General features: G+C 35.5%; 1 protein-coding gene across 4 annotated transcripts in view; it reads left to right on the top strand.

Annotated features, from left to right (window-relative positions):
* Nucleotides 1-21,647, top strand: part of LOC100915258 (Golgi pH regulator) — a 37,108-nt gene that overhangs the window by 13,890 nt on the left and 1,571 nt on the right. For all 4 annotated transcript variants that reach the window (XM_031967412.1, XM_031967411.1, XM_031967413.1 and 1 more), the window contains 6 exons: nucleotides 1,885-1,965; nucleotides 7,190-7,299; nucleotides 8,360-8,448; nucleotides 9,391-9,483; nucleotides 11,976-12,071; nucleotides 19,000-19,089. In XM_031967412.1, the coding sequence (XP_031823272.1) occupies nucleotides 1,885-1,965; nucleotides 7,190-7,299; nucleotides 8,360-8,448; nucleotides 9,391-9,483; nucleotides 11,976-12,071; nucleotides 19,000-19,089 (559 nt within the window). The remainder of the gene's footprint in view (nucleotides 1-1,884; nucleotides 1,966-7,189; nucleotides 7,300-8,359; nucleotides 8,449-9,390; nucleotides 9,484-11,975; nucleotides 12,072-18,999; nucleotides 19,090-21,647) is intronic.

A 21,647-nucleotide genomic window follows, 5' to 3' on the forward strand; every position in this document is an offset into this window, starting at 1 on the left:
ACAGTAATACAAATCTGCTCCAACCACTGATACTGAAGAGGCCAAAATGAACATCTTCTAGAAATAACATCCAAAAAAAAAAGACACTTAATCATAGGAGAGGGGAATGCCAAAGTAGGAAATCAAAAGTAATTGAAAGAAAAGGCAAGTTTGGCTTTGTAGTACAAAATGAAGCAAAGCAGAGACTGATAGAACTTTGTGAAGATCACTTGCTGATCATAGCAATCACCCTTTTTCAATAAAGCAAAAGACAGCTTGATATATGGACATCACCAGATAGTTAATATAGGAATTACATTAGATTGTATACTTTTTAACCATAGTTATCCACTATATAGTCATTTAAACAAGACATAGAGCTCGCGGTGGCTCAGATCATGTGCTTCTTATTGCCAAAAAAAAAAAAAAAAAAGTAGGGAAACTCATCAGACCATATAAGTATGATCTAAATAATATCTCTTACGAATATGAAGTAGAAGTGAAGAATAGATTTAAGAGATTGGATCTGGTAGATAGAATGCCTGAATAACTGGATTGAGATTTGCAATATTATATAGGAGGCAGCAACAAAAATTATCTAAAGAAAAAGAAGAGCAAGAAAGCAAAATGGTTGTCTGATTAGGCTTTACAAATAGCTGAAGAAAGATGGAAAGCACAAGAGCAAGAAGAAAGGGAAACAAACACCCAACAGAATATAGACTTCCAGGGAATAGCAAAAAGAGAAAAGATTTTTCTTAATTGAGCAATGCAGAGAAATAGAAGAAAATAATAGAATGGGAAAAACGAGATCTTTAAAAAAAAAAAAAAAAACTAGAGATACCAAGGAAACATTTCATGCAAAAATGAACACAGGATAGAAGAGCCTGTTATGCAGTTGTACACAGTTCACAGAGTCAGACTTGACTGAGTAACTAATAACAATAAGAGGAGGAGTCATTCAAAAGGAAGAAATTAAAAGTGAATGAGAGAGATGTTTGATGGATTAAGGGGAAAGGCTGTTTTAACACTGGCAAGAAGGAATGAATCCTCTTCAGACCAGAAGAAAGGGAAATGGAATGTAATGAAGAGATTTTTAGAGATGAGGAACAGAGTAGAAAACAAACAAATAAATATGATTAGACTCCATCTTTTCAGTCAGGTAAGCAGAATCATCAGAAAGAGAAGGTAGAGTTAGAGGTCTGAGTAAAATGGAACATTTTAAGAGCCCTTATGGTGGGTAGAGCTCTAGCCCTAAGATCAGGAGGACCTGAGTTCAAATCTGGTCTTAGACACTGAACACTTCCTGGTTGTATGACCTTAAGCAAGTCACCTAACCCCAAATTGCCTCAGGGGGAAAAAAAGCCCTTATGGTGAATGTCATAAAAATCTATGAAAAGAATAAAGAATATCATGCAGAGGGAGGGTCCAGTTAAATTAGGAGGCATACAATAGGATTGTATGACTTTTAGTAGTACCGGACAGTTGGAAAATAGAAGCAGAGAAGAGAGATATTGGGTGTTGAAGCTTAGCAGGTGGAAACAACATGAACTAATCCCAGCCTCTACCCATATACCAGGACATTGCACCTGCAGTGCAGTAAGAGACAATGATGTATTAAGGAGATGTCTTGGCAATAGGTCCTGCCTGTCATTGGACCAGACCTAAGGAAGAATGTACAAGAGATGAGATGCAAAGAGCCCTGAACTATTTTTAATCAGCATCCCAACAAAGCACAATTATTCTCATTTAATGTGACTTTTAAGGTTTTTGAGGAAAAAGCATGTATTTGAATTAATTCACTGTCCTGAGTGACTGGATGACTGGAATTATACCTGACAGTGATGATAGAGCCTCCCTTCTGAGTTTACTACAGTGCTAACAGTATGTATATGTATTTTATTGCAGAAATGTGACAGACACAGATATTCTAGTCCTGGAACGCCGACTGCTTCAAACCATGGACATGATCATCAGCAAAAAGAAAAGGTCAGATTCTGGAATATTAACAATGCTTTTCATTCCTTTGGGATTTCCTAGTAAGACAGGGTTGACTGTAAGAACTGCTATCATAAGGGAATTTTCTTTTTGCCTATTTCTGAGTAGTTCAACAAAGCATATTATATCTAAGCTGGCATGAAAATATTTTGAAAAAATAGTCACTGCATTTAAAATTTTGTTTCAGAAGAATAATGATTTCCATTTACTGTCATTTTCCATTGGATGTTTAGAAGTGTGGGAGGATACATTTTTCCTTGCTAGGATGAATCTTTTCCATTTCCTTTTCTCTGGAGGCCTTAAAAAATCCTGCAAACATCTTAATGGTCATTATTGTGATGCTTAATATCAAAGCTTTTTGAAGATACACATTTCGGGCAAAGAATTTCACAGAAATTTATATGCATTCAGAGTATTTTATAGTGTTCAAAGCCCATTCTCCACTGAATTCCTTTTATAGTACCTGATTTTGGTGGGGAGGTGACCCCAAGTTCTTAAACATCTATACCAATGGACCAAAAATTCTGAAAAGTCTTACCAAACTGGAAGGGCCCTGTCATGTACTAAATGTCTCTTTTGCAAGAACCAGGCTAGCTTTTTTTTTTTTTTAATAACTGTATTTCAATATAATTGGCCTCCTTTATATATTTATGCACTTAAAATCATTGTTCCTAGAACAGGCATTTTAAACTACCAAATGGGACCTATAACACACACACAAAAAAAAGTTAAAGTCCTGTTTTGAGGGCTTGTGTTAGTGGAGAATCCCATACTAACCAAATAATAACTTGAAATATGAAAGTATTATAGCTAATGTCACCAAGATTTAACTGGGAAGATTGCTTAGGAAATGTACAAATTAAAATAATTTTATCCTGTTTTCCATGTATTATAATAGGCTTTTTAAAATCTCAAATGTTCTGTTTTCAGTAAAGTCATTAACATTCATATATTAATTGGGTATGCTAGTCTTTAACAGCCAGATTTACAAGAGGAAAAATGTAAACATGATATTTCTAAAAATTTAATCTACATTTTTAACATTTCCCCATCAATTTCTTAAGTTTAGAAAGTCAACAAAACAATATATTTAGCCCCAATTCATAGCGTTTGCTAATTTCTGAAGTGTGAATACTCATTCAAAATTTAACAATCTGCTTTAGCAAATTGCTTTGAACTGGCTCTAGCACAGTACTAGATTTTTAAATATCAATGAAAATGGCTTCATAGTGTATTGGATAAAACGCTGGTTTTGGAATCATGAAGGCCTGAGTTCAGTCTCTGCTGCTTAGTAAAATATATGACCTTATCAACAATCTTAAGCACCTGCTATATTCTAGCTGCTGAGATACAAAGAAAAAAAAATAATAAAACAGTCTCTGCTTTTTAATAACTTGTATTATCTTAGAGGAAATAACATGTAATATATAATTATATACAAAATACATACAAGATAGTTATGCTAGAAAAGCACTAGAAGCTGGAATCCAGGAAGGGTCTCATGTAGAAAGTAATTCTTAAACTGATCTTTGAAGAAGTACTGGATCTTAAGAGGGGGAAGAGAGAAAGCTGTATGTTCTAGGTATGAAAGGACAGTATAGGCAATAATCATTGAGTAAGTACTTTTTAACTCAAATCAAGAGGATGTGCTTGCAAGTTTTTGTAATTTAATCACCAGCAATAATATGGATTTAGACCTTGCCATCCAGATTCCAGTCTAGTTGTCTCTATAATCCACAACATTTATGTGGCTGGCCAGGATTTTGAAGGAGACTTTTTTCCTTATGAAATACATAACCTGTCATCATAACAATCAACTTTAATCTCTTTAATATAAGTTTTTAAAACTTGTTAGGTTTTTTTTTTTGGGGGGGGGGAGTCTGTGATATTCTTTTAGAATTGATCAAATATTTTGATTATTTATTAGAACTTAGAAAACCACTTTGCAAAGAATAACCACTCACAAGGGAGTAGGAGATGAAAAGTGCCCTCAGGTTGACCAGCAGAGGGCATCAGAAGGAGAAACAAGCGTATTAGACTGGTATTTGTTACACAAGCATTAGCCATTGAGAAGAAGAGCAGAAGGAACATCGAAAAGGCACAGGATGTATTTGGAACACTGTGAAGGTTTTCTTGAGGCAGCCATATTGAAATAAATAATTACTCTAAAATCGCAGCCAGCTAGTAAAAATGCAAACGTTTATTTCTCCTTCCAAAGTAGCCCGGTTAGTTGAGGCCTATCTCTCTGCCTGGCTCCAAGAGATCTTGCAGCTTTGTCCTTGGCTTCTGCCTCTGCTTTCTTCAGCCTCCAGCCAGCACCAAGTTGGAAGATACAATGAATCTTTCTGTAACTCCAGTCAGTTCCACCTGAAGAAGTAACTTCAAGCTTCAAAAGCTCCCTATATTTATGTGATCTCCCAAAGGTTAACTCCACCTTCTGGAGGGAGAGGGATTCTGGGTTATCTCCCAGAGTGCTCTCTGGCCCTAAGAACTTTTAAGGGAGATGTGAATTCGGACTAAGTCCTACACCTGTGAACTCCATTGAGTACTTAGATACTTATGAGCTCTCTAAAGGTGTGAACACAAACATTGTTTCCATCAGTTGTACTTAGTACCTAGTTCAAGTTCTGGCCCAAAATAACTCTTTCTAAGATTAAATCAACTCCAATGGCTTAACACTTTGTAAAGATTCCAACAGAACACTGTTTAGAAGATGAGGCTTGCAGGAGTCTGGAAGCCTTGTTTTACTAAAAATGATGATTCATTTAATATTCATGCAGGGTCCATGATCAAAGTCTTTCTGTTACAGTCTTATTAGATGGTCTCTATACAAGAGTCTGATGTGACATGTTATTTTGGTTATTTGTTCTATCGCTGTATCTAGTAAGGCTGTATATATCCTGCTGTATTCTCAAATGGACTCAAATATAATCTCTACAGTTGAAGCAAATATGCATAAACCTAAAAACTCCTATTTCAAACTGGTCACAATCCAATATTGAAATTATGATTATGTGATAAATTCAGGAAATGCCAAGTGAAACTGCCCTAGGTTAGTGTTCTTTCCTTAAATATTGTTTTCTACATAGCTTTTGATATAAAAACCTAGATTAATATGATAAACAAATTCAAGCAGTTCAAAATATCTTCCCAGAAATTATTTTTTTCAACATTGCATACACTGTGTATAAAGTAATATACTTTAGAGGTTAAAAATTGGTATTACTCTGAAACCTCTTCTTTTTGCCCTACATGTTTTGGAGGAGGAAATCGAATCCTGTATGTGTGAGTCAGGCATGATTTACCATCACAATGGATAAACTTTCTCTTTTTGGATTTCTTTACCCCAGTTATTAAGTCACTATTTGTTGCTTTAGTATGTTCTGATCTCTCTTTTTAAAAGATGTGTAGACAAGCTAATTGTACAATATTTCAGAGTCTGATTCTTTTTCTACAGCAAAATAACGTTTTGGTCAGGTATACTTATTGTGTATCTAATTTATATTTTAATATATTTAACATCTACTGGTCATCCTGCCATCTAGGGGAGGGGGGGGGGGGGGTAAGAGGTGAAAAATTGGAACAAGAGGTTTGGCAATTGTTAATGCTGTAAAGTTACCCATGTATATATCCTGTAAATAAAAGGCTATTAAATTAAAAAAATAAATAAATAAAAGATGTGTAGAGATCCAGGAAAAATACATTCATTAGTGACATTTTCGGCCAAACTGCAGATTTTTGCCAACTAAGATATAGAATTTTCCTTATACAACTTTCTGGCCAAATCTTTTCAAAATGCAAAACTTATTCCACATCTTCTTTAAGGTGTGTTGTTTTACTCAGATTATGACTTTTATGTTCTATGCATAGCCAAGAGCGTCTTGCTGGAGGAGGGTCACTAATGTTTCCCATTCAGAATAGGACCTGCAATACTAAGTACACACACTCTCCACTTCTTTAAAACCTCATTATTAGTGTCTTTAATTTGGGGTTTTTTCCCCTTACCCCATCCAGTGGAGTTGGATATAACTTTCTTAATTCGCTTCTGGTTTTTTTTTTTCCTCAACTTTATTCACCTGAGAAGTAGCAGAATAGGTTTATAAATCAATAGAAATTTGCAAAGCAAAAACAAAAGGAAAAGGGACTTGCAGCTCAAACCTAATGTGAGCACCACATTCAGCAAGCTTCTACTGGAACCTGATAGCAGCCTTCACAGAAGTACCCTGCTGCATTGGAAGGAAGTACACTGCCAGGCAGTGGTGTGAGCTCTTGCAGTCATTAAGATGAAGGAAAATAGACATGCATTTCTATACTTATTCTCTCTTTATCTCCTATCTTATTATCCCAACACTATAAGTGACAAGAAGCTCTGTGTGAATAGGATAAGGGCCTATTCCTCCTCCTCAGTCTTTGTCACATACCTGTGGAAGGGTACTACAGAAAGGCAGATACTTAAATCACCAGGACAAGGGATCTGCTTAAGTCATTTGCCTCTTTCTGAGTAATTTCAGTTTTCTAAGGTGCTGAAACCTATGGTAAAAAAAGAATGAGGCAGAAAAATAAAGCTTGGAACTCTGGCCAACTGACCTATATCTTTTCTTTCACATACTACCCCATATTAATCTGAGGGTGTTACTGAATTAATAAAATTATTTGGGAAGGGAAAGTACAGGAGGTAATATGACTAATACCTTCTGGGATTCCTTATTGTGCCAATTTTGTAAATAGTTTCAAGAACCTTTTAGCTTACAGAAACTGTATTGGAGTTACAACTTTTGAATTGATCCGTGCACCATCATCCACTGCTATGTTTCACTATTCCTGCCCCTTGTTTCTTAGATCAAGATAAGCAGAATTTTCTTTATAGAAACAGATTCCAATGAAAATTTACCTAAAAGACAATGGGAGAAAGAAGCCACATACTCCTTTCTCTGATCCCACTATCCTAATTTTCAGGGCCTTGTTCTAATTTCTTTTAAACCTGTGGGCATATGGCACAGTGTGAATTTTATGGTTGATGTGTTTTTGTTTGTCTACCTGTATGCTACTAAGCCATCAGTGGAAAGTTACATCTCTTCCTCAACTGACTCAAAGCTCATTTAGCTTGGAGGGAGACAAAAAAGGAGCTCCACAGTCTGCTTGTAGGGACCTGGGCTCGGATACTGTGCCATGTCCTTGCTTCCTTTACAGGGTTTTGCATTCTCTTTCTTTCCAGGATAGCAATGGCCCGGAGAAACCTCTTCCAGAAAGGAGACGTGAACAACAAGCCATCGGGCTTCTGGGGAATGATTAAGAGTGTCACCACTTCAGCCCCAGGAAGTGAGAGTATCCTTTGTGTCTGTATGAGCCTCGCCCACAGCCCTAGGTGAAGCGCAGACATGAAAAGAAGAACAGAGGTAACCGCTTGTGAGGCCTGAGTGCAGTCAGCCTGTATCCAAAGTGTAGACAAGGATGTTTCTGTGATTTTTGACATTCCATTGACCTAAGTACTTCCATCATCCTTTTCTTTCAATAGTGACTAATTTTAACAATGATATTTCTCTCTTAAGTCACCCTGGCATAGTGAGTAGACAGCCTGGGGTCAAGATCTACCTCTGACAAAATCCCCTGCAGCCTTTGAGACAGGAAGGTGTAGGGAAGCTGTTGATCTCTATTGGTAGAGGGGGTTTCCTCATCCCCTAGGCCCCTCTGCCTGTGAAATTCCAGGTCCAATTCCTAAACTTATTCATATTTCTGCTATACAACAGCCTTTTAGCCAGTACTTGGCTGGTGGGCTAGAATGTGGCCATGCCAGCCACAGTTGTTGTAGGGTAATGGTTCTTCTCCAGATTCATTGAGAGGGAAAGGAAGAGGGGGTTCAGTGGGTCATACATATGCAAAGTCAAATAGCAGTGGGAAATGCAGTGAGTTGAGGGGAGATTAAGATTAGAGATCTTCCCTCCTTAGACATGTCATCTTCCAAAACTGGAGTGGCCAGAACAGTAACGGTTTGTTCAGTTTCAGTGAAAAGGAGAAGAAGAATAATTTCCAGCACAAGAATTATCAGGTATACATTTATGATCTAGCTAAATATAACAACTATAAACTACATATTAAGCATCTTTATGGTGAGGAAGAAGCTGAGTAGTAAGTGTTTATGAGAATATTTCTTGGGAAGCATTACAAGCCTGATTTAGGAGTTGGTAAAACTCTGTGCTCTGAAGTACAACTTTTACCTACTCTTTGAGGAATCCAGACTCCAGTTGGAGGTTTAGTATTATGAGCCAAGAGAAGAACAGCAGAGCCCCTGGAAGCTAAGCTGGGACCTAGGAAAGGGATGGACTATACATAAAGCTTAGCTGTCTCTTGGAACTTGAGTATAAACCTTGACTTCGTACTGTTCCAGATCTCACTCTCATTCAGCAGGAAGTGGATGCTTTGGAAGAGCTGAGCAGACAACTTTTTCTGGAAACAGTTGATCTGTATGCTACCAAGGTACAGGGTTGAAAATTGCTGGATTTTCTTCAACCATGGAGGGAAGAAGGGACCCAAGTTTTCTCTTGGGCTGTATAAGCAAGCAGCATAAGGAACAGCTCCTTAGATAATTTAACATGAAAATGTGAGACTTGTGAGAGTGGGGAACCAATACAAGCCATAAGGTGGCTGCTTCCACTCTCATAAAACAGAGCTCTCCATGCCCTTAATGCTGAAGTAGCATTGCTCAGCCTGGAACATCACAGTTATCCCATTATCCCCATTGGGGACCCCTTTGGCCCTCTTCTGTCCTCTGCCAAATTTGTCTTCCTGGTCCTATGACATTTTTCCTCTTCCACTTTATCTAACTATTCTGAAGACCCAAAGCAGGTCATGAAGCCATTGAACTGAAGAAAGCAACTGGCCATATCTTCACTTAAACTGATCTATCCAGAATAGGTGTGGCCTGCTCCCTATTGCAAAACTTGAAAGGAAAAAAAAGTCAACCAGTGTACTAAAAAGAGCATTGAATTTGGAATTAGAAAGTGGGTTTGGATCCAAGCTTTACAAATTTATGACCTGAGTCAAGAGAACTCGCCTCCCTGAATTTCAGTTTCCATTTCAGCAAAATGACTCTCAGACCAAAGAGTCCTCCAAGATCTTTCTACTTCTAAATTCCTTTGATTACCACCATTAGGCTAGGAGCTGTGTGATGTAAATAAGCAAAACTCGATGAATTGAAAATGAGAGTCATCTTGATTTTTTGGTTTGGAAAACAATCCACATGTGTGAAAGCAAGAATTATTGCTGTGCTCTAAAACTTGAATCTATGTAATTTTTGGACCCAGTTGACTAGCCTGAGTGTGTCTAGAAAGAAAAGAATGATTTAATGAAGCCTAGATTTTTATTTCAAATGAATCTAACATGTAAATGTTTGTTTTGTTTTTTTTTTTCTTCCTTCAGGAAAGAATAGAATATTCAAAAACTTTCAAGGGAAAATATTTTAATTTTCTAGGTTATTTTTTCTCTATTTACTGTGTTTGGAAGATTTTTATGGTAAGTGTGCTATTTGTTGTATTCATGTAAAGATAATGAGAGAGGATTGGTTTAATTAATATGTTTAACTTAGCTTGTTTATAAAAAACATTGTTTGATCCAGGTCAAGCCTAGGAACTTTTTCTAATTTTCATTTTTGTCTATTTTTATATTAGTAGTAAAACACTAAAATATGAAGCATGTAAAGTGAATACAACTATTATTAATGATTTCAAAATGCTTTCTATTCAGTATAATGCTTGAGTTTAAATCAGCCAAAATATTCAATTTTTGGTGACTGTTTAAAAGACACTTCATTTTTTATTCTTTTTTTGTTTAACATCTTTATCTTTAAAAATAATGACAGGGGCAGCTAAATGGTCCAGTAAATAGACACTGGCTTTGGAGTCAGGAAGACCTGAGTTCAAATCCAGCTTCAAACACTTAACACTTCCTAGCTGTATGATCATAGGCAAGTCACTTAACCCCAGTTGCCTTGCCAAAATAAATAAACAAAGCAAAACTAATGACAAAGTAGAGTTAAAAATAAAAGTCTTTAGATTAGTTTGCCATTTATATTTACTGATAATTTCTTTGCAGCTGTTGTATACCATGTCCTATAGTAGCAGTATATGTTATCTCACTACAGCCTTTCATCTTATTTTTACCTGTGGTCATCAGTGATTTTCTCCATAAAGAAAAGCCGATTTTGCTGTATGTTTTGATTTTTCCAGTAGAATCATATCTAGACTAAGATAGGATTTGGCAGTGACATGATTGATTTGGACTGTACCATTTGTTAACAAATCTCTATTTTGTGTTTTGCACCACATATTAAATAGTCCCTAGAATGCCTTGGTTTGGTCATTATCCATGAGTGTTCCCTATAATTCCTGAGCCATCATTTCTCTGTTTCTATCCTCTCTTCAGTGATTTTATAAGTTCTTATGAGTTCAGTTATCATCTCTATGTCGTTGACTCAAATCAATATGGCTTCTGAGCTTCTATCCTATATTAACTGCCCAATAGTCATCTGACTAAATATTCTGTAAGCTTCTCAAACTTAATATGTTCAAAATAGAACTCTCCTGCTTCCCCTTATCTTTCCCCAAACTAACCAATTTATATTAAAGCCACCACTGTCCTGCCAATCACTAAGGATCCCAATCTCAGAATTATGTTTGACTTTTCATCTTCCACATCCAGCTGATAGAAAGTTTGTGACTCTTTTACCTTTTACAATATCCCTCATATCTGTAACCCCCCCCCCCCCCCCCCCCCCCGGCCTCCATTCACATAGGGAATTCAGCCAGGTTCAGGTTCTCATCAGTTTTTTTTACCTCATCTGGACTATCTGTAATAGTCTCCTAACTGGTGTTCTCATATCTCTCCCCATTCTTCATATAGCTACCAAAAAGAAAAAAAACATCCATAGTGCTTCATTGTCTACCTTTTGCTTCCAGGATAAAATACAGAATCCTTAGCTTGGTCTTTAAAACTTTGTAATTGAACTTCAGTCTGCTTTTCCAGATTTATTTCCCAATATGCTTTCATATACTGTTTCAGCAAAATTTAACTTTTTGTTGGTTCCAGAGCAAAGTAATTCATCCTCACCTCTGGGCCTTCCTCACCTCTTGCTTCTGGAATCCTTAGATTGTTTTGAGGCTTAGTTAGGTGCCACTTCTAATGGGAAATTTTTCCTGCTCTCCCTAGATTTCAATGCTCTCTTCCACTTCAAATTGTTTTGTATTTATTCAGTTGACTGCATATTGTGTCCTTGAATGTCATGTCTTTTTCATTTTTGTCTTTATGTTCCCAACACATTCCCCAGTGCCTTGCATGTTGTGGATGCTTAAAGGCTTGAGTTGAAGGGAAATGACTCTCCAACTAGAATTTTCTCCTTCTAAAATATGATTTCTTTGGATTATAATAAACGCAAAGAGATAATTGCAGTTTTTCCTTTGAGAAAGAATAGACTACTCCAAAACTTTCAAAAAAGACTTTTATATAGGTAATACCTGATGTACTAAGTTGTAGAATTTAAAAAGAAATAGCTCTATTAAATAGCAAATTAAGAAATCCAATATTTGTTGACCATCTGTTGTCTTCCCAGCACTATGATGAAAGATGCATTGACAGCATATTCTGTTCCTTTTAAGTGGGTTTGGATTAATGTTATTGATTGTATGAGCAGTACACTACAGGTATTATTCATGAGCTTTAAAATGACCCCAAAGCATATTTTATTATCTTTAGTTCTCTGAAGACCTCCTCCTAACAATTGGAGATTTGAATTCAAAAGAGAGATGGTTTATATGAAAACATTTATTTGACTACAAACAAGTTACAAAAATAATTTTTTTCCATTTATAACTTGACTCTTGTGCAAAATTGCCATCCTTGAGTCTACACAAGAACAATTCTGTGAGGTGCTGCTATGAGGGTTAGTTTATAACTGTAAAAATCTTGGTTAGAATACTACTGAAATATAGGACTGTGTGTGTTTTTTGCAGGCAACAATCAACATCGTGTTTGATCGAGTTGGAAAGACTGATCCTGTTACAAGAGGCATTGAGATCACAGTGAATTATCTGGGAATCCAGTTTGATGTAAGAGTTATTTGAATATCCTAATTAATTCTGCTTTTCCTTGTTTTATCTAATATAAATGAGAATTGTTTAGGTTCTAGCCTACCCCTTCCAGACTTACTTCACACCTCTTATTTCCAGAATATTCCAGACTTTTTCACACCATGCCACTTAGTGTACCACATTCTGCATACCAGACTAACTGGTCTACATACTGTTCGCAGGATTTGGCCTCCTTTCTTCTGGTTTCATGCCTGGAATAGAGGGCTCGCCCTCCCTCCCTACCTTTGTATCTTAGAATTCTTAGTTTCCTTCAAAGAGGTGGACTTCTGTTGAAGATAACAATTTAAAATGCTTCATGCAACCCCATCTCCTCTAATAAACACTTATTAACAATGAGGAAGAACTTCAAATGAAATTTCAAAACAAAAGAAAAGTGCTACTGAATCCTCTCATCCTGTTTAAGACAGCCCTAAAATAGGGATTAGCACTTGCTGACAGGAGATGGTGCAAGAAAATCAGGCCAAGTGATACTTAGAGGTCCAGGAATATCCCAGGAGATCATTTAATTTTTTTTTTTTTTTTAATTTAATAGCCTTTTATTTACAGGATATATACATGGGTAACTTTACAGGATTAACAATTGCCAAACCTCTTGTTCCAATTTTTCACCTCTTACCCCCCCCCACCCCCTCCCCTAGATGGCAGGATGATCAGTAGATGTTAAATACATTAAAATATAACTTAGATACACAATAAGTATACATGACCAAAACATTATTTTGCTGTACAAAAAGAATCAGACTCTGAATTATTGTACAATTAGCTTGTGAAGGAAATCAAAAATGCATGTGTGCATAAATATAGGGATTGGGAATTCAATGTAATGGTTTTTAGTCATCTCCCAGAGTTCTTTTTCTGGGCATAGCTAGTTCAGTTCATTACTGCTCCATTAGAAATGATTTGGTTGATCTCGTTGCTGAGGATGGCCTGATCCATCAGAACTGGTCATTATCTAGTATTGTTGTTGAAGTATATAATGATCCAGGAGATCATTTAAAGCAAGGAACATCTCTGATGGCGTTGCTTTAGTAGCTGAGACCTGGGCCAAAGACCAAAGCCACAAAGTTCTGGGTAAATGACTGCTTAGGAATACAGGGTAATATGATGACCAGAAATTTTGAATAATCTTAGGAGACCACAGACTTAAAAACTAGTGAGGCTGTGACCTGTGGCCTGGGACTTTCAGTTAGTGCCTACATAGGGATACCAAAAAGACTGACAAGATCCATTGGAGAACTTTGCAGACTGTGATAGTGAGCAAGACTAGGAACCAGCACTGTCCATTTCCAGCCCCATTGTGTAAAGGGTATAGAAGAAGACAAGATCCAATTCAGTGCAGACTTCTACTCAAAGACTATAAAGGACAGAGATTCCCAAACTAGTGGAAGAAGGACTTCAGCCGAATATAACAGTGTCTTTCTGTGGGAGGACAATAGGAGATAGGACCTGGGCCTAGATAAGTCATCCAGGAGGGTTCAGAGCCTGGACCTGGCACAAAATCCTTCCCAAGAAATAAAACTGGAAACATGAGGAAACAGGAAAAAGCATCCCACTACAATATAGAAGTAGAGGTTTAAAAAAATCTCAAGATAAAATTCCAGAAAAAGGAAATAACTAAAATAATCACTACTTGAACCTTAGTGGGGAAAAAAATCAATTGGTCACAAGAACTCCAAGATTGGAAAAAATGAATGAAAAGCTGGAATAAGTTAAAAAATGAAATTAAGACTATTTGGAATAAGAATAAAAGCAAAAAAAAAAAAAAAATCAAAACCAAAAATGGGCAATCTTATCCAGGTAGTTGACATCCTGAAAAATGGAATAAAGGAACAGAACCCAGTGATTCAGTAAGACAAGAAAAATGAGAACAAAGTCAAAAGATTGAAAACTATGGAGAATGAGATATCTACTGTCAGTACCAACTGAGGAAGCAGAATGAAGAGAGATAATTTAAAAATCATTAGAGTCTGAAACAAAGAACATGTATATCATATTTCAAGAAATAATTCTTTGCTATTTTCTTTGGTATATTGAAAGGGGGTAGAGGTGAAGAAAAAAAATACTCTTAAGGAAAAAATAAGGAAGTAGTAGGAATATACTATTCTTTATAACTGGGGGGTGGGGTTAGATAATATGAAAATATGGAGATTTAGGGATGAATGGTGTAAGCTTCACATGAACATCACTTTCTTAGGAAGTTTAATCTAAACATACATATTTATAATATAATAGTGTAATGTAGAAATATATGTTTTTAAAAAAGGAAGATGAAAAGGATAGGAAGAAGGGTCTTTAAGAGGGAATTAAATTGGAAAAGGAAGAGTCAGAATCAAAACTATAGAAAAAGTATTATAAAGGGAGAATTAAAAGAGAAAGAAAAGATAAGATCCAGCAATTTTGATATGGGTTGAGTGAACAGGAAGAGAGGAAAGGATTAGGACTAGGCCATTCCAATTATAAGTAGCTAGTGTTAAATTCAGTTTCTTTCTGTTAACTCTTCTTTTTCTTGTAAAAGAAAGGAGGTAGGGAACAAAGAAAAGGAATATTATAAGATTTGATGGAAGAAAAAAATACAATTAGCAGTCATAATCATGAATGTGAATCGGATAAGCTAACCTACAATTTGAGGAAGCTGGCAGAATAGTTTATAAAGCAGGCTCCAACTGTGTTGTTTGCAAAAAAGGCACTTAAAACATAATAAGTCACATTCAGAAAAACACAGTTGGCAATCATATTTGACAAAGCAAAAGTAAAAATAGATATGGCAAAAAAAAAAAAAAAAAAGCAAGGAAGTTACATGTTGCTTATAGGAACTATTTTGTAATGATATAATATCCATTTGTACACACACACACACACACACACACACAATGGAATGGTATCTAAATACCTAAGGGAAAAACTAAGTAAATTATGCAAAGAAATAATAAACCATTTAATTGTTGGGTACCTTAATATGTTTCTAGTTTTTTGAGAATAAGCATTAATAATTTAGAAGAAAAGATATGCAATAGAAGATTTTCAGACAGCTTTTGTTTTATTACACTCAGTGGATCTTCCAGTAGCTCCAGTAATACTATAGTCAATAAGTCACTAATGCTAAATTGGAGTATCCCTCTATTCATGTTGGAATAACTTTTCTCAAATGTTTATTGATTTTATAGGCCTTAATAGAATGGAGTATTTTCAGTAATTACAACTCTATAAGGGTAATCTGTGATATTTAAGTTTAAAATGCTGAAATATGTTACTTTTTCAAAATTATCCACTATGGCCACCAAGAATACATGGATGGTTTAACGTTATTAAAATTATGAAGTAGATAATATTATTAATAACAGTTAAAATCATAAAATTAGTAGAATTTTTAAAAGTTTCACAAAATATAATATCCATTTCTATTTAATATTAAAAGCAAGTATATATATATATATATATATATATATATATATATATATATATATATATATAACTAATAGGATAAGGTAGAAAAAGAAATTCCACTCAGAATAATTATTGAATATATTAATGCCTGGGACACAAAGAAATTATATGAAGGTAACTGAAATTTTCTTTATAGCAGTAAAGCAAGACTTAAATAATTGGAGAGATATCAATTGTATATTGTTGAGATGTGCCATATTTCAGGACTAAAAATGGTGATATTGATTAGGTTAATTTATAGATTTATTGCCATGCCAACGAAACTATTGAGGGCTTTTTTGATATTGTTGTACAGTCATTTCAGGAGTATTTGACTCTTCCTGGCTACATTTGAGGTTTTCTGCAAAGATACTGGAGAGTTTGCCCTTTCTTTTTCTAGATCATTTTACATGTGAGAAACTGATAGAGACAGGATTATGTGACTTGCCCAGGGTCACACAGCTAGTAAGTGTCTGGAGCTATATTTAAACTCAGGAAGATGAGTCTTCCTGACTCCAGGCCCTGTGCTCTATCCACTATACTACCCACCTACTTCTAATTGCTTATCTTATAGCTCTAGACAAAACAATAACATTCATTTAGAGGAATAAAAGATCAATCTCAAAGGAAATATTGAAAAAAGTAGCAATTAAGGAGATCTAGCGGTTCTACGCTTCAAACTATACTATTAGACCATAACCATTGAAATAATTTGGTAGTGATTAAAAATAATTAATGGAATGGATTAAGTAAACAAGACTCAGAAGTATTCAACAAAGTAGTATAATGTTCAATGAATACAAGGCAAGAAACTATCGTACTGGAGTAAATATTCCCTATTTAACAAGAACAAAAAAAAAAAAATCTAGGGGAAATGGAAAGCATTCTGGCAGAAATTAGATTTAAACCATATACCACAGTAGGCTCAGAATGGATTGATAACTTAGACATAAAATCTTATATTATTCCTAACAAGAAGATGAAGGAGATGACTTTCTAAGCTATGGTTAAAGGGAATAAAGATTAACATAATAGAAAAAATTAACAATTTTAATTACATAAAATTGAAAAGCTTGTGCACAAGCTAAATAATTGCAGTTTGGGGAAAAAACTCTTCAGAGTAAATTTCTTTGAATAAGATCTAATATTCAAGATATATTAAGATAAAAACTTGCCATAAATTTACATATAAGAAAAGGTACCATTTCCCAGTGGGTTTATCATCAAAAGTTATAGTTTTTGAATGAAGAAACATAAAATATCAAAATCAGTACCACCACTTTGATCATCTTTCCATCACACCCTAATTCTAAGAGTTATTAGTTAATACCCTAGACCACTATCCCTGCTTTCAGCCTAAGTTCGGTAGCCAACATCCAGGAAAGCCAAAATTTTAGAATTATATCTTGGGATCTGCTCCTTTGGATGTTGTAGCTTCAGCTTCTTAAGTCACAGAAGAGAAAATTCTTATCACCAACATCTTTGATATTGTCAAATATTTCAGCATCAGAAACCTAATTTATATCATTGGAATTGATATTAAGAAAGCATAGCTATCAGCCTTACTGCTGCAATCTAAGGATCATAGGATCTTTTCCTTTTAAGTAAAATGCTTTAAACTTTAAATTGACATTTAATAAATGTTTTTTCATTCATATCAGCAATTATAGAAAAATGTTCTAAATTGCTAATAATAGAAATACAAATGAAAACAAGATGAGGTTCTACTTCATACACACAAATTGATAATAGAGTTGAGTAACTTGCCCACTATCAGAGAACTAGTAAGTACCTAAGACTGAATATGAATTTGGGTCTTCCTAACTCCATTTTGTATGGTATTATTATATGGATATACCATAATTTGTTCAGCCATTCTGGGAAACAGTTTGGAACTTATCCGAAAAGTCACTAAGCTATGTATACCCTTTGTTCCAGCAGTGCTATACTTAAATACTAAAGGTTTACTAGTAAGTGTTTAACTGACTCTACCAAAATAAAGTATATGCTTTTTCAAATGTTAAATCCAATATATGTAAATATATTTGTACAATTATCTTGTTTCATAAGAAAGATCGGATCAAAAAGGAATGAAAATGAATAAGAAAACAAACATTATACACTTTTAAATTTAATCTGCATTGTTAACATTTCTTCCATCATCTTCTTAAGTCTAGATAATAAATTAAGTCCCGATTTGTAGCATATGCTGATTTTACTGGCTTCAACATATCCCTTTATATAACCTAAAGAAATCAAAGGCCGAGGGATATTGTCAAGAAAATTCTTAATCAGCTGGAGGTTGAACCAAATGATCCATGTGGTCTTTTTGTATTCTAGCCTCTGATTTGTACCTATTCCTAGTAAAACCATGTAAATGGTGCTCTCCTAATGGTGAATCAATAGCACCTTTTTGTTTGGAAAGGGAGGCCAATTATCTTTCCTGAAAGCAGTCAGTATGTATACTATATTGATAACTCTTGTCTCTTTCATTTATATGAAAGTCTTTTCCTCTCATCTTAATTTCACAAATCTGAATTACAAAAAAAAAAAAAAAGTATTTTTCCTTCATCAGTGCCGAGAGAGGATATGCAGTTACTGCCTTTGATATGTGATGACCTTCTTAATATGATACATTCCACCTCTGAAAAAGCTTTGTGACTTTGAATAAATAGATCTTAGATTTCAGTTGCAGCATCTCCTATTTAAATACCTTTCAGAATTCCACTATATAGTGCAGGAATGCTGCCTCACCCCTAGTCTCCAAAACTGCCTGTGACTCGAGTCAGTACAAAAAGAGAAAAGCCTCCGAGTCAAACTGAAACTTCACATCAAGTTCAGCTACCTTCTAGAACTTGGCTAAGAAACCCATGCAACTTCTTTTTTTCTTAGGGTAGAGGGAAAGTATCTTTGCACATTTTCAGATATGTAAGAAATAGTTTTACAATTTCAAACACAGTTAACTTTTTCCAGGAGGGGATAAATAGCCAGATAGTCTTCAGTTTTTTTCTCTTTATTAGTACTTTTTAATTGTATGAGTTGCCTTAGGAGAGCTGTCATTTGTCTTATCTTTCCGATCTGTGAACAGTGCTTGAGTTAGTTTTCTTTACTTCTCTATTTCTTTTCAAGATAATCTTTAAGTATTGATCTTAATCTTTTCTTTGGCTATTTTAACCCTTTCTCACTTCCTGCTTCCCCCCAAAATATGTGACTTCATATAGATAGATCACCCACCTCCTCAATTTAGAATGAGGGAACATGGGTAATGTCAAGAAGGCAAACCTTGGAATTAAAAGATTCAGGGCAAATCCAGGTGCCATAATCTCATCTGCAGAATGAGAAGAATAAATTCAATGATCCCTAAGAACTTTTCTAGCTTTAAATTACATGATCCCATGAACAGATTATAGTATCATGACTGTGTACTCAGTAAAATTTTAACATTTCTTTATTTTCATGACAGGTGAAATTCTGGTCTCAGCACATTTCCTTTATCCTTGTTGGAATAATAATTGTCACATCAATCAGAGGATTACTGATCACTCTTACCAAGGTACTGTGCATCAAAGTATGGATTAAAGGAGAGATATGTTTGGAAATGCTGATGATGTAAAAAAAAAATCAATAACTTTTTAATATGATTGAAACAGAATAAAAATGTTTAGCAGGAATTGAAACCCAAGAGAAATGAGAGGGAAGCATCTAGCTGCTTTCTATGTATTTCAGGTCAACAGTACTACATCCCACTGAAAGAACCAACAGGTGATTGCTGGGTTACTGTTAGTGATCTTTAAAAAGTGTTGTTATTGGAGCAGTTAGGTGGCACAGAGCACCAGCCATGAAGTCAGGAAGACCTGAGGTCAAATCTGGCCTCAGACATATAACACATCCTAGCTGTGTGACCCTGGGCAAGTTACTTAACCCCAAATGCCTCAGCAAAAAAAAAAAAAAAAAAAGTTCTGAATTTTCAGAAAGACGTTTGCAAACTACAGGCATTAAGCTTTCCTTTAATTGCTAGCAAAATCCTATTACTAAAGGGAGAATTTATGAATGTTTTAAAAGAGAATCAGTAATAAGAGCAAACATAGCTTTAAGAGCAAGTTATGCCCCCTAAACTTATTTCCATTTCCATAGAATAAATAAAGTATAATATCAGGTGAACATGGTGAATGTTGCATTCTTAGATTTCAGTAAGACAGTTAATATAGCCTCTTTTACTGTCATTGTGGACAAAATGGAGAGGGGTGAGCTGGAAGAGAATACGGTTAGGGTACATTACATTACTGTTTAAATGAGTAAGCCAAAAGGATATTCAGTTATTCATGCCCTGTGTTATCTTGGAGAGAAGTCTCTAGAGCAGCATGCTGGCAATCTATCCTTGGCTCCATGCTCTTCAACATTTTTATCAGTAACTTGGATGCTAGACAAGCTTATAGATGACATGAAGCTCGGGAAGTTGATGATCCTATCAGGTAATAGATTTATTCTAATCTCTAGTCTCAACAGACTAGAATAATAGTCCAAATCTATTAAGATAAAATTTAAGAGATAAACATTAAAGTCCTATTCTTAAATTTCAAAAGTCAACAAATTAAAATTATATTCACAATTATGAACTGGATAATAATTAGAGGCACTGTGGTATAATGAAAGAAGAAGCAATAAGCCAGGGTGGGGGGAGCACTTAGGACTTATTAGGAAACCCAAGTTCAGATCTCATCATTCCTACTGACTATCTGTGTGACTTTGGACAAGTTCTATAACCCCTAGGCCATGGTTTCCTCACCTGTAAATGAATGTGCTCAAACTGGACACCCGCTGACATCCTTCTCCACTCAAGATCTATGACTTTGTGATCTAGTGAGATTTGATCATCTCTGAAGTGTTTTCAGTTCTAGGAACTACAATTAAGGATGACATTGATAAAGTGTGTTTGCCTAGAGAAGAATAACTAGGAGAATGAAAAAACTTAAAATGATGCTATATAAAGAGTGGCTGAAGGAACTGGGAAAAGGCAGCCAGTGGAAAGAAATGATGTAGAGGAAGTAGGACAGTTATCTTTAAGTGTTCAAAGGACTTACCTCTGTAACTTACTCTGCTGGGTCCCAAAAGGTGCTCTAGATGAAAGTTGAGACAGGCACATTTAGAACTAACAAAAGGGCAAATATTTCCTAACAATTAGACTCATCCATAAATAGAATGGGTTACCTTTGGATGGATAGCGAGTTTTATTTCATTTTGGGTCTTCAAATTAAATAAGACTCAAGCTTCCTCAAGAAAGGTGAGGGGTGTTTTTTACAAAAAACAATTGATGGGAGTTAGCCACTGAACAAACAAGAACTCTTCCTAGAATAGAAATATTTAAGAAGACAGAAACGAGTCTTTGTATCCTCTCTGTTGCCTATGAACTGCTCAGCTCTCCATATACCCTGTCCTTAAGAAACACTGGCTGGGCCCTGCCGTCCCTTTAGGCTCTTACCCCATACTTCTCATTCTTCTTGCTGCCCAACTCCTGAGGAAGGCTGTCTAGACATGTAATCTTTCCTTCCTCACCTCTTCTCTGATGCAGTTTTTAGTCCCTTTTCTTCTGGGTCCTAACCACTGTCCCATTGCCTTTTCACTCCAGCCTTTTGAAACTGCTTTCCTTCCTTCAAAGCTCAGCTCAATGCACTCTCCTATAAGAGGCCTTTCCCTACGTATTAGTGCTTCTTTTAAAAAAAGGAAAACAACAACACCATGAATCTTGTTCTGTATTTACCTATCTGTGTGCCTATATTTTACACATACATACACACAGACATACACACAGTCCCTCTGTGTAGGAAAGGACTTTTTTTTATCTCCAGGTCTTAGCACAGTTGCTATGCAATCATAGATTTAAAGTTGAGAGGAACTTCAGAAATCATCTCAAAGAGCATTCTCATTTTACAGAGGAGTAAACTTGTTGGGAGAGGGTCACTGTCCTGTCCAAAGTCACACAGATAGCAAATGGGAGAGCTGGGTCTTGGAACTCCAAGTTCTGTATTCTTTCCACTGCTTCCCAGAGGAGGCTCCTCAATGCTCATTGGTTTAGTACAGAATCCCAGATAAACCTGGGCATTTTAGAGGCAT

Source organism: Sarcophilus harrisii, chromosome 4 (genome assembly GCF_902635505.1).
Source record: "Sarcophilus harrisii chromosome 4, mSarHar1.11, whole genome shotgun sequence".
NCBI lineage: Eukaryota > Metazoa > Chordata > Mammalia > Dasyuromorphia > Dasyuridae > Sarcophilus > Sarcophilus harrisii.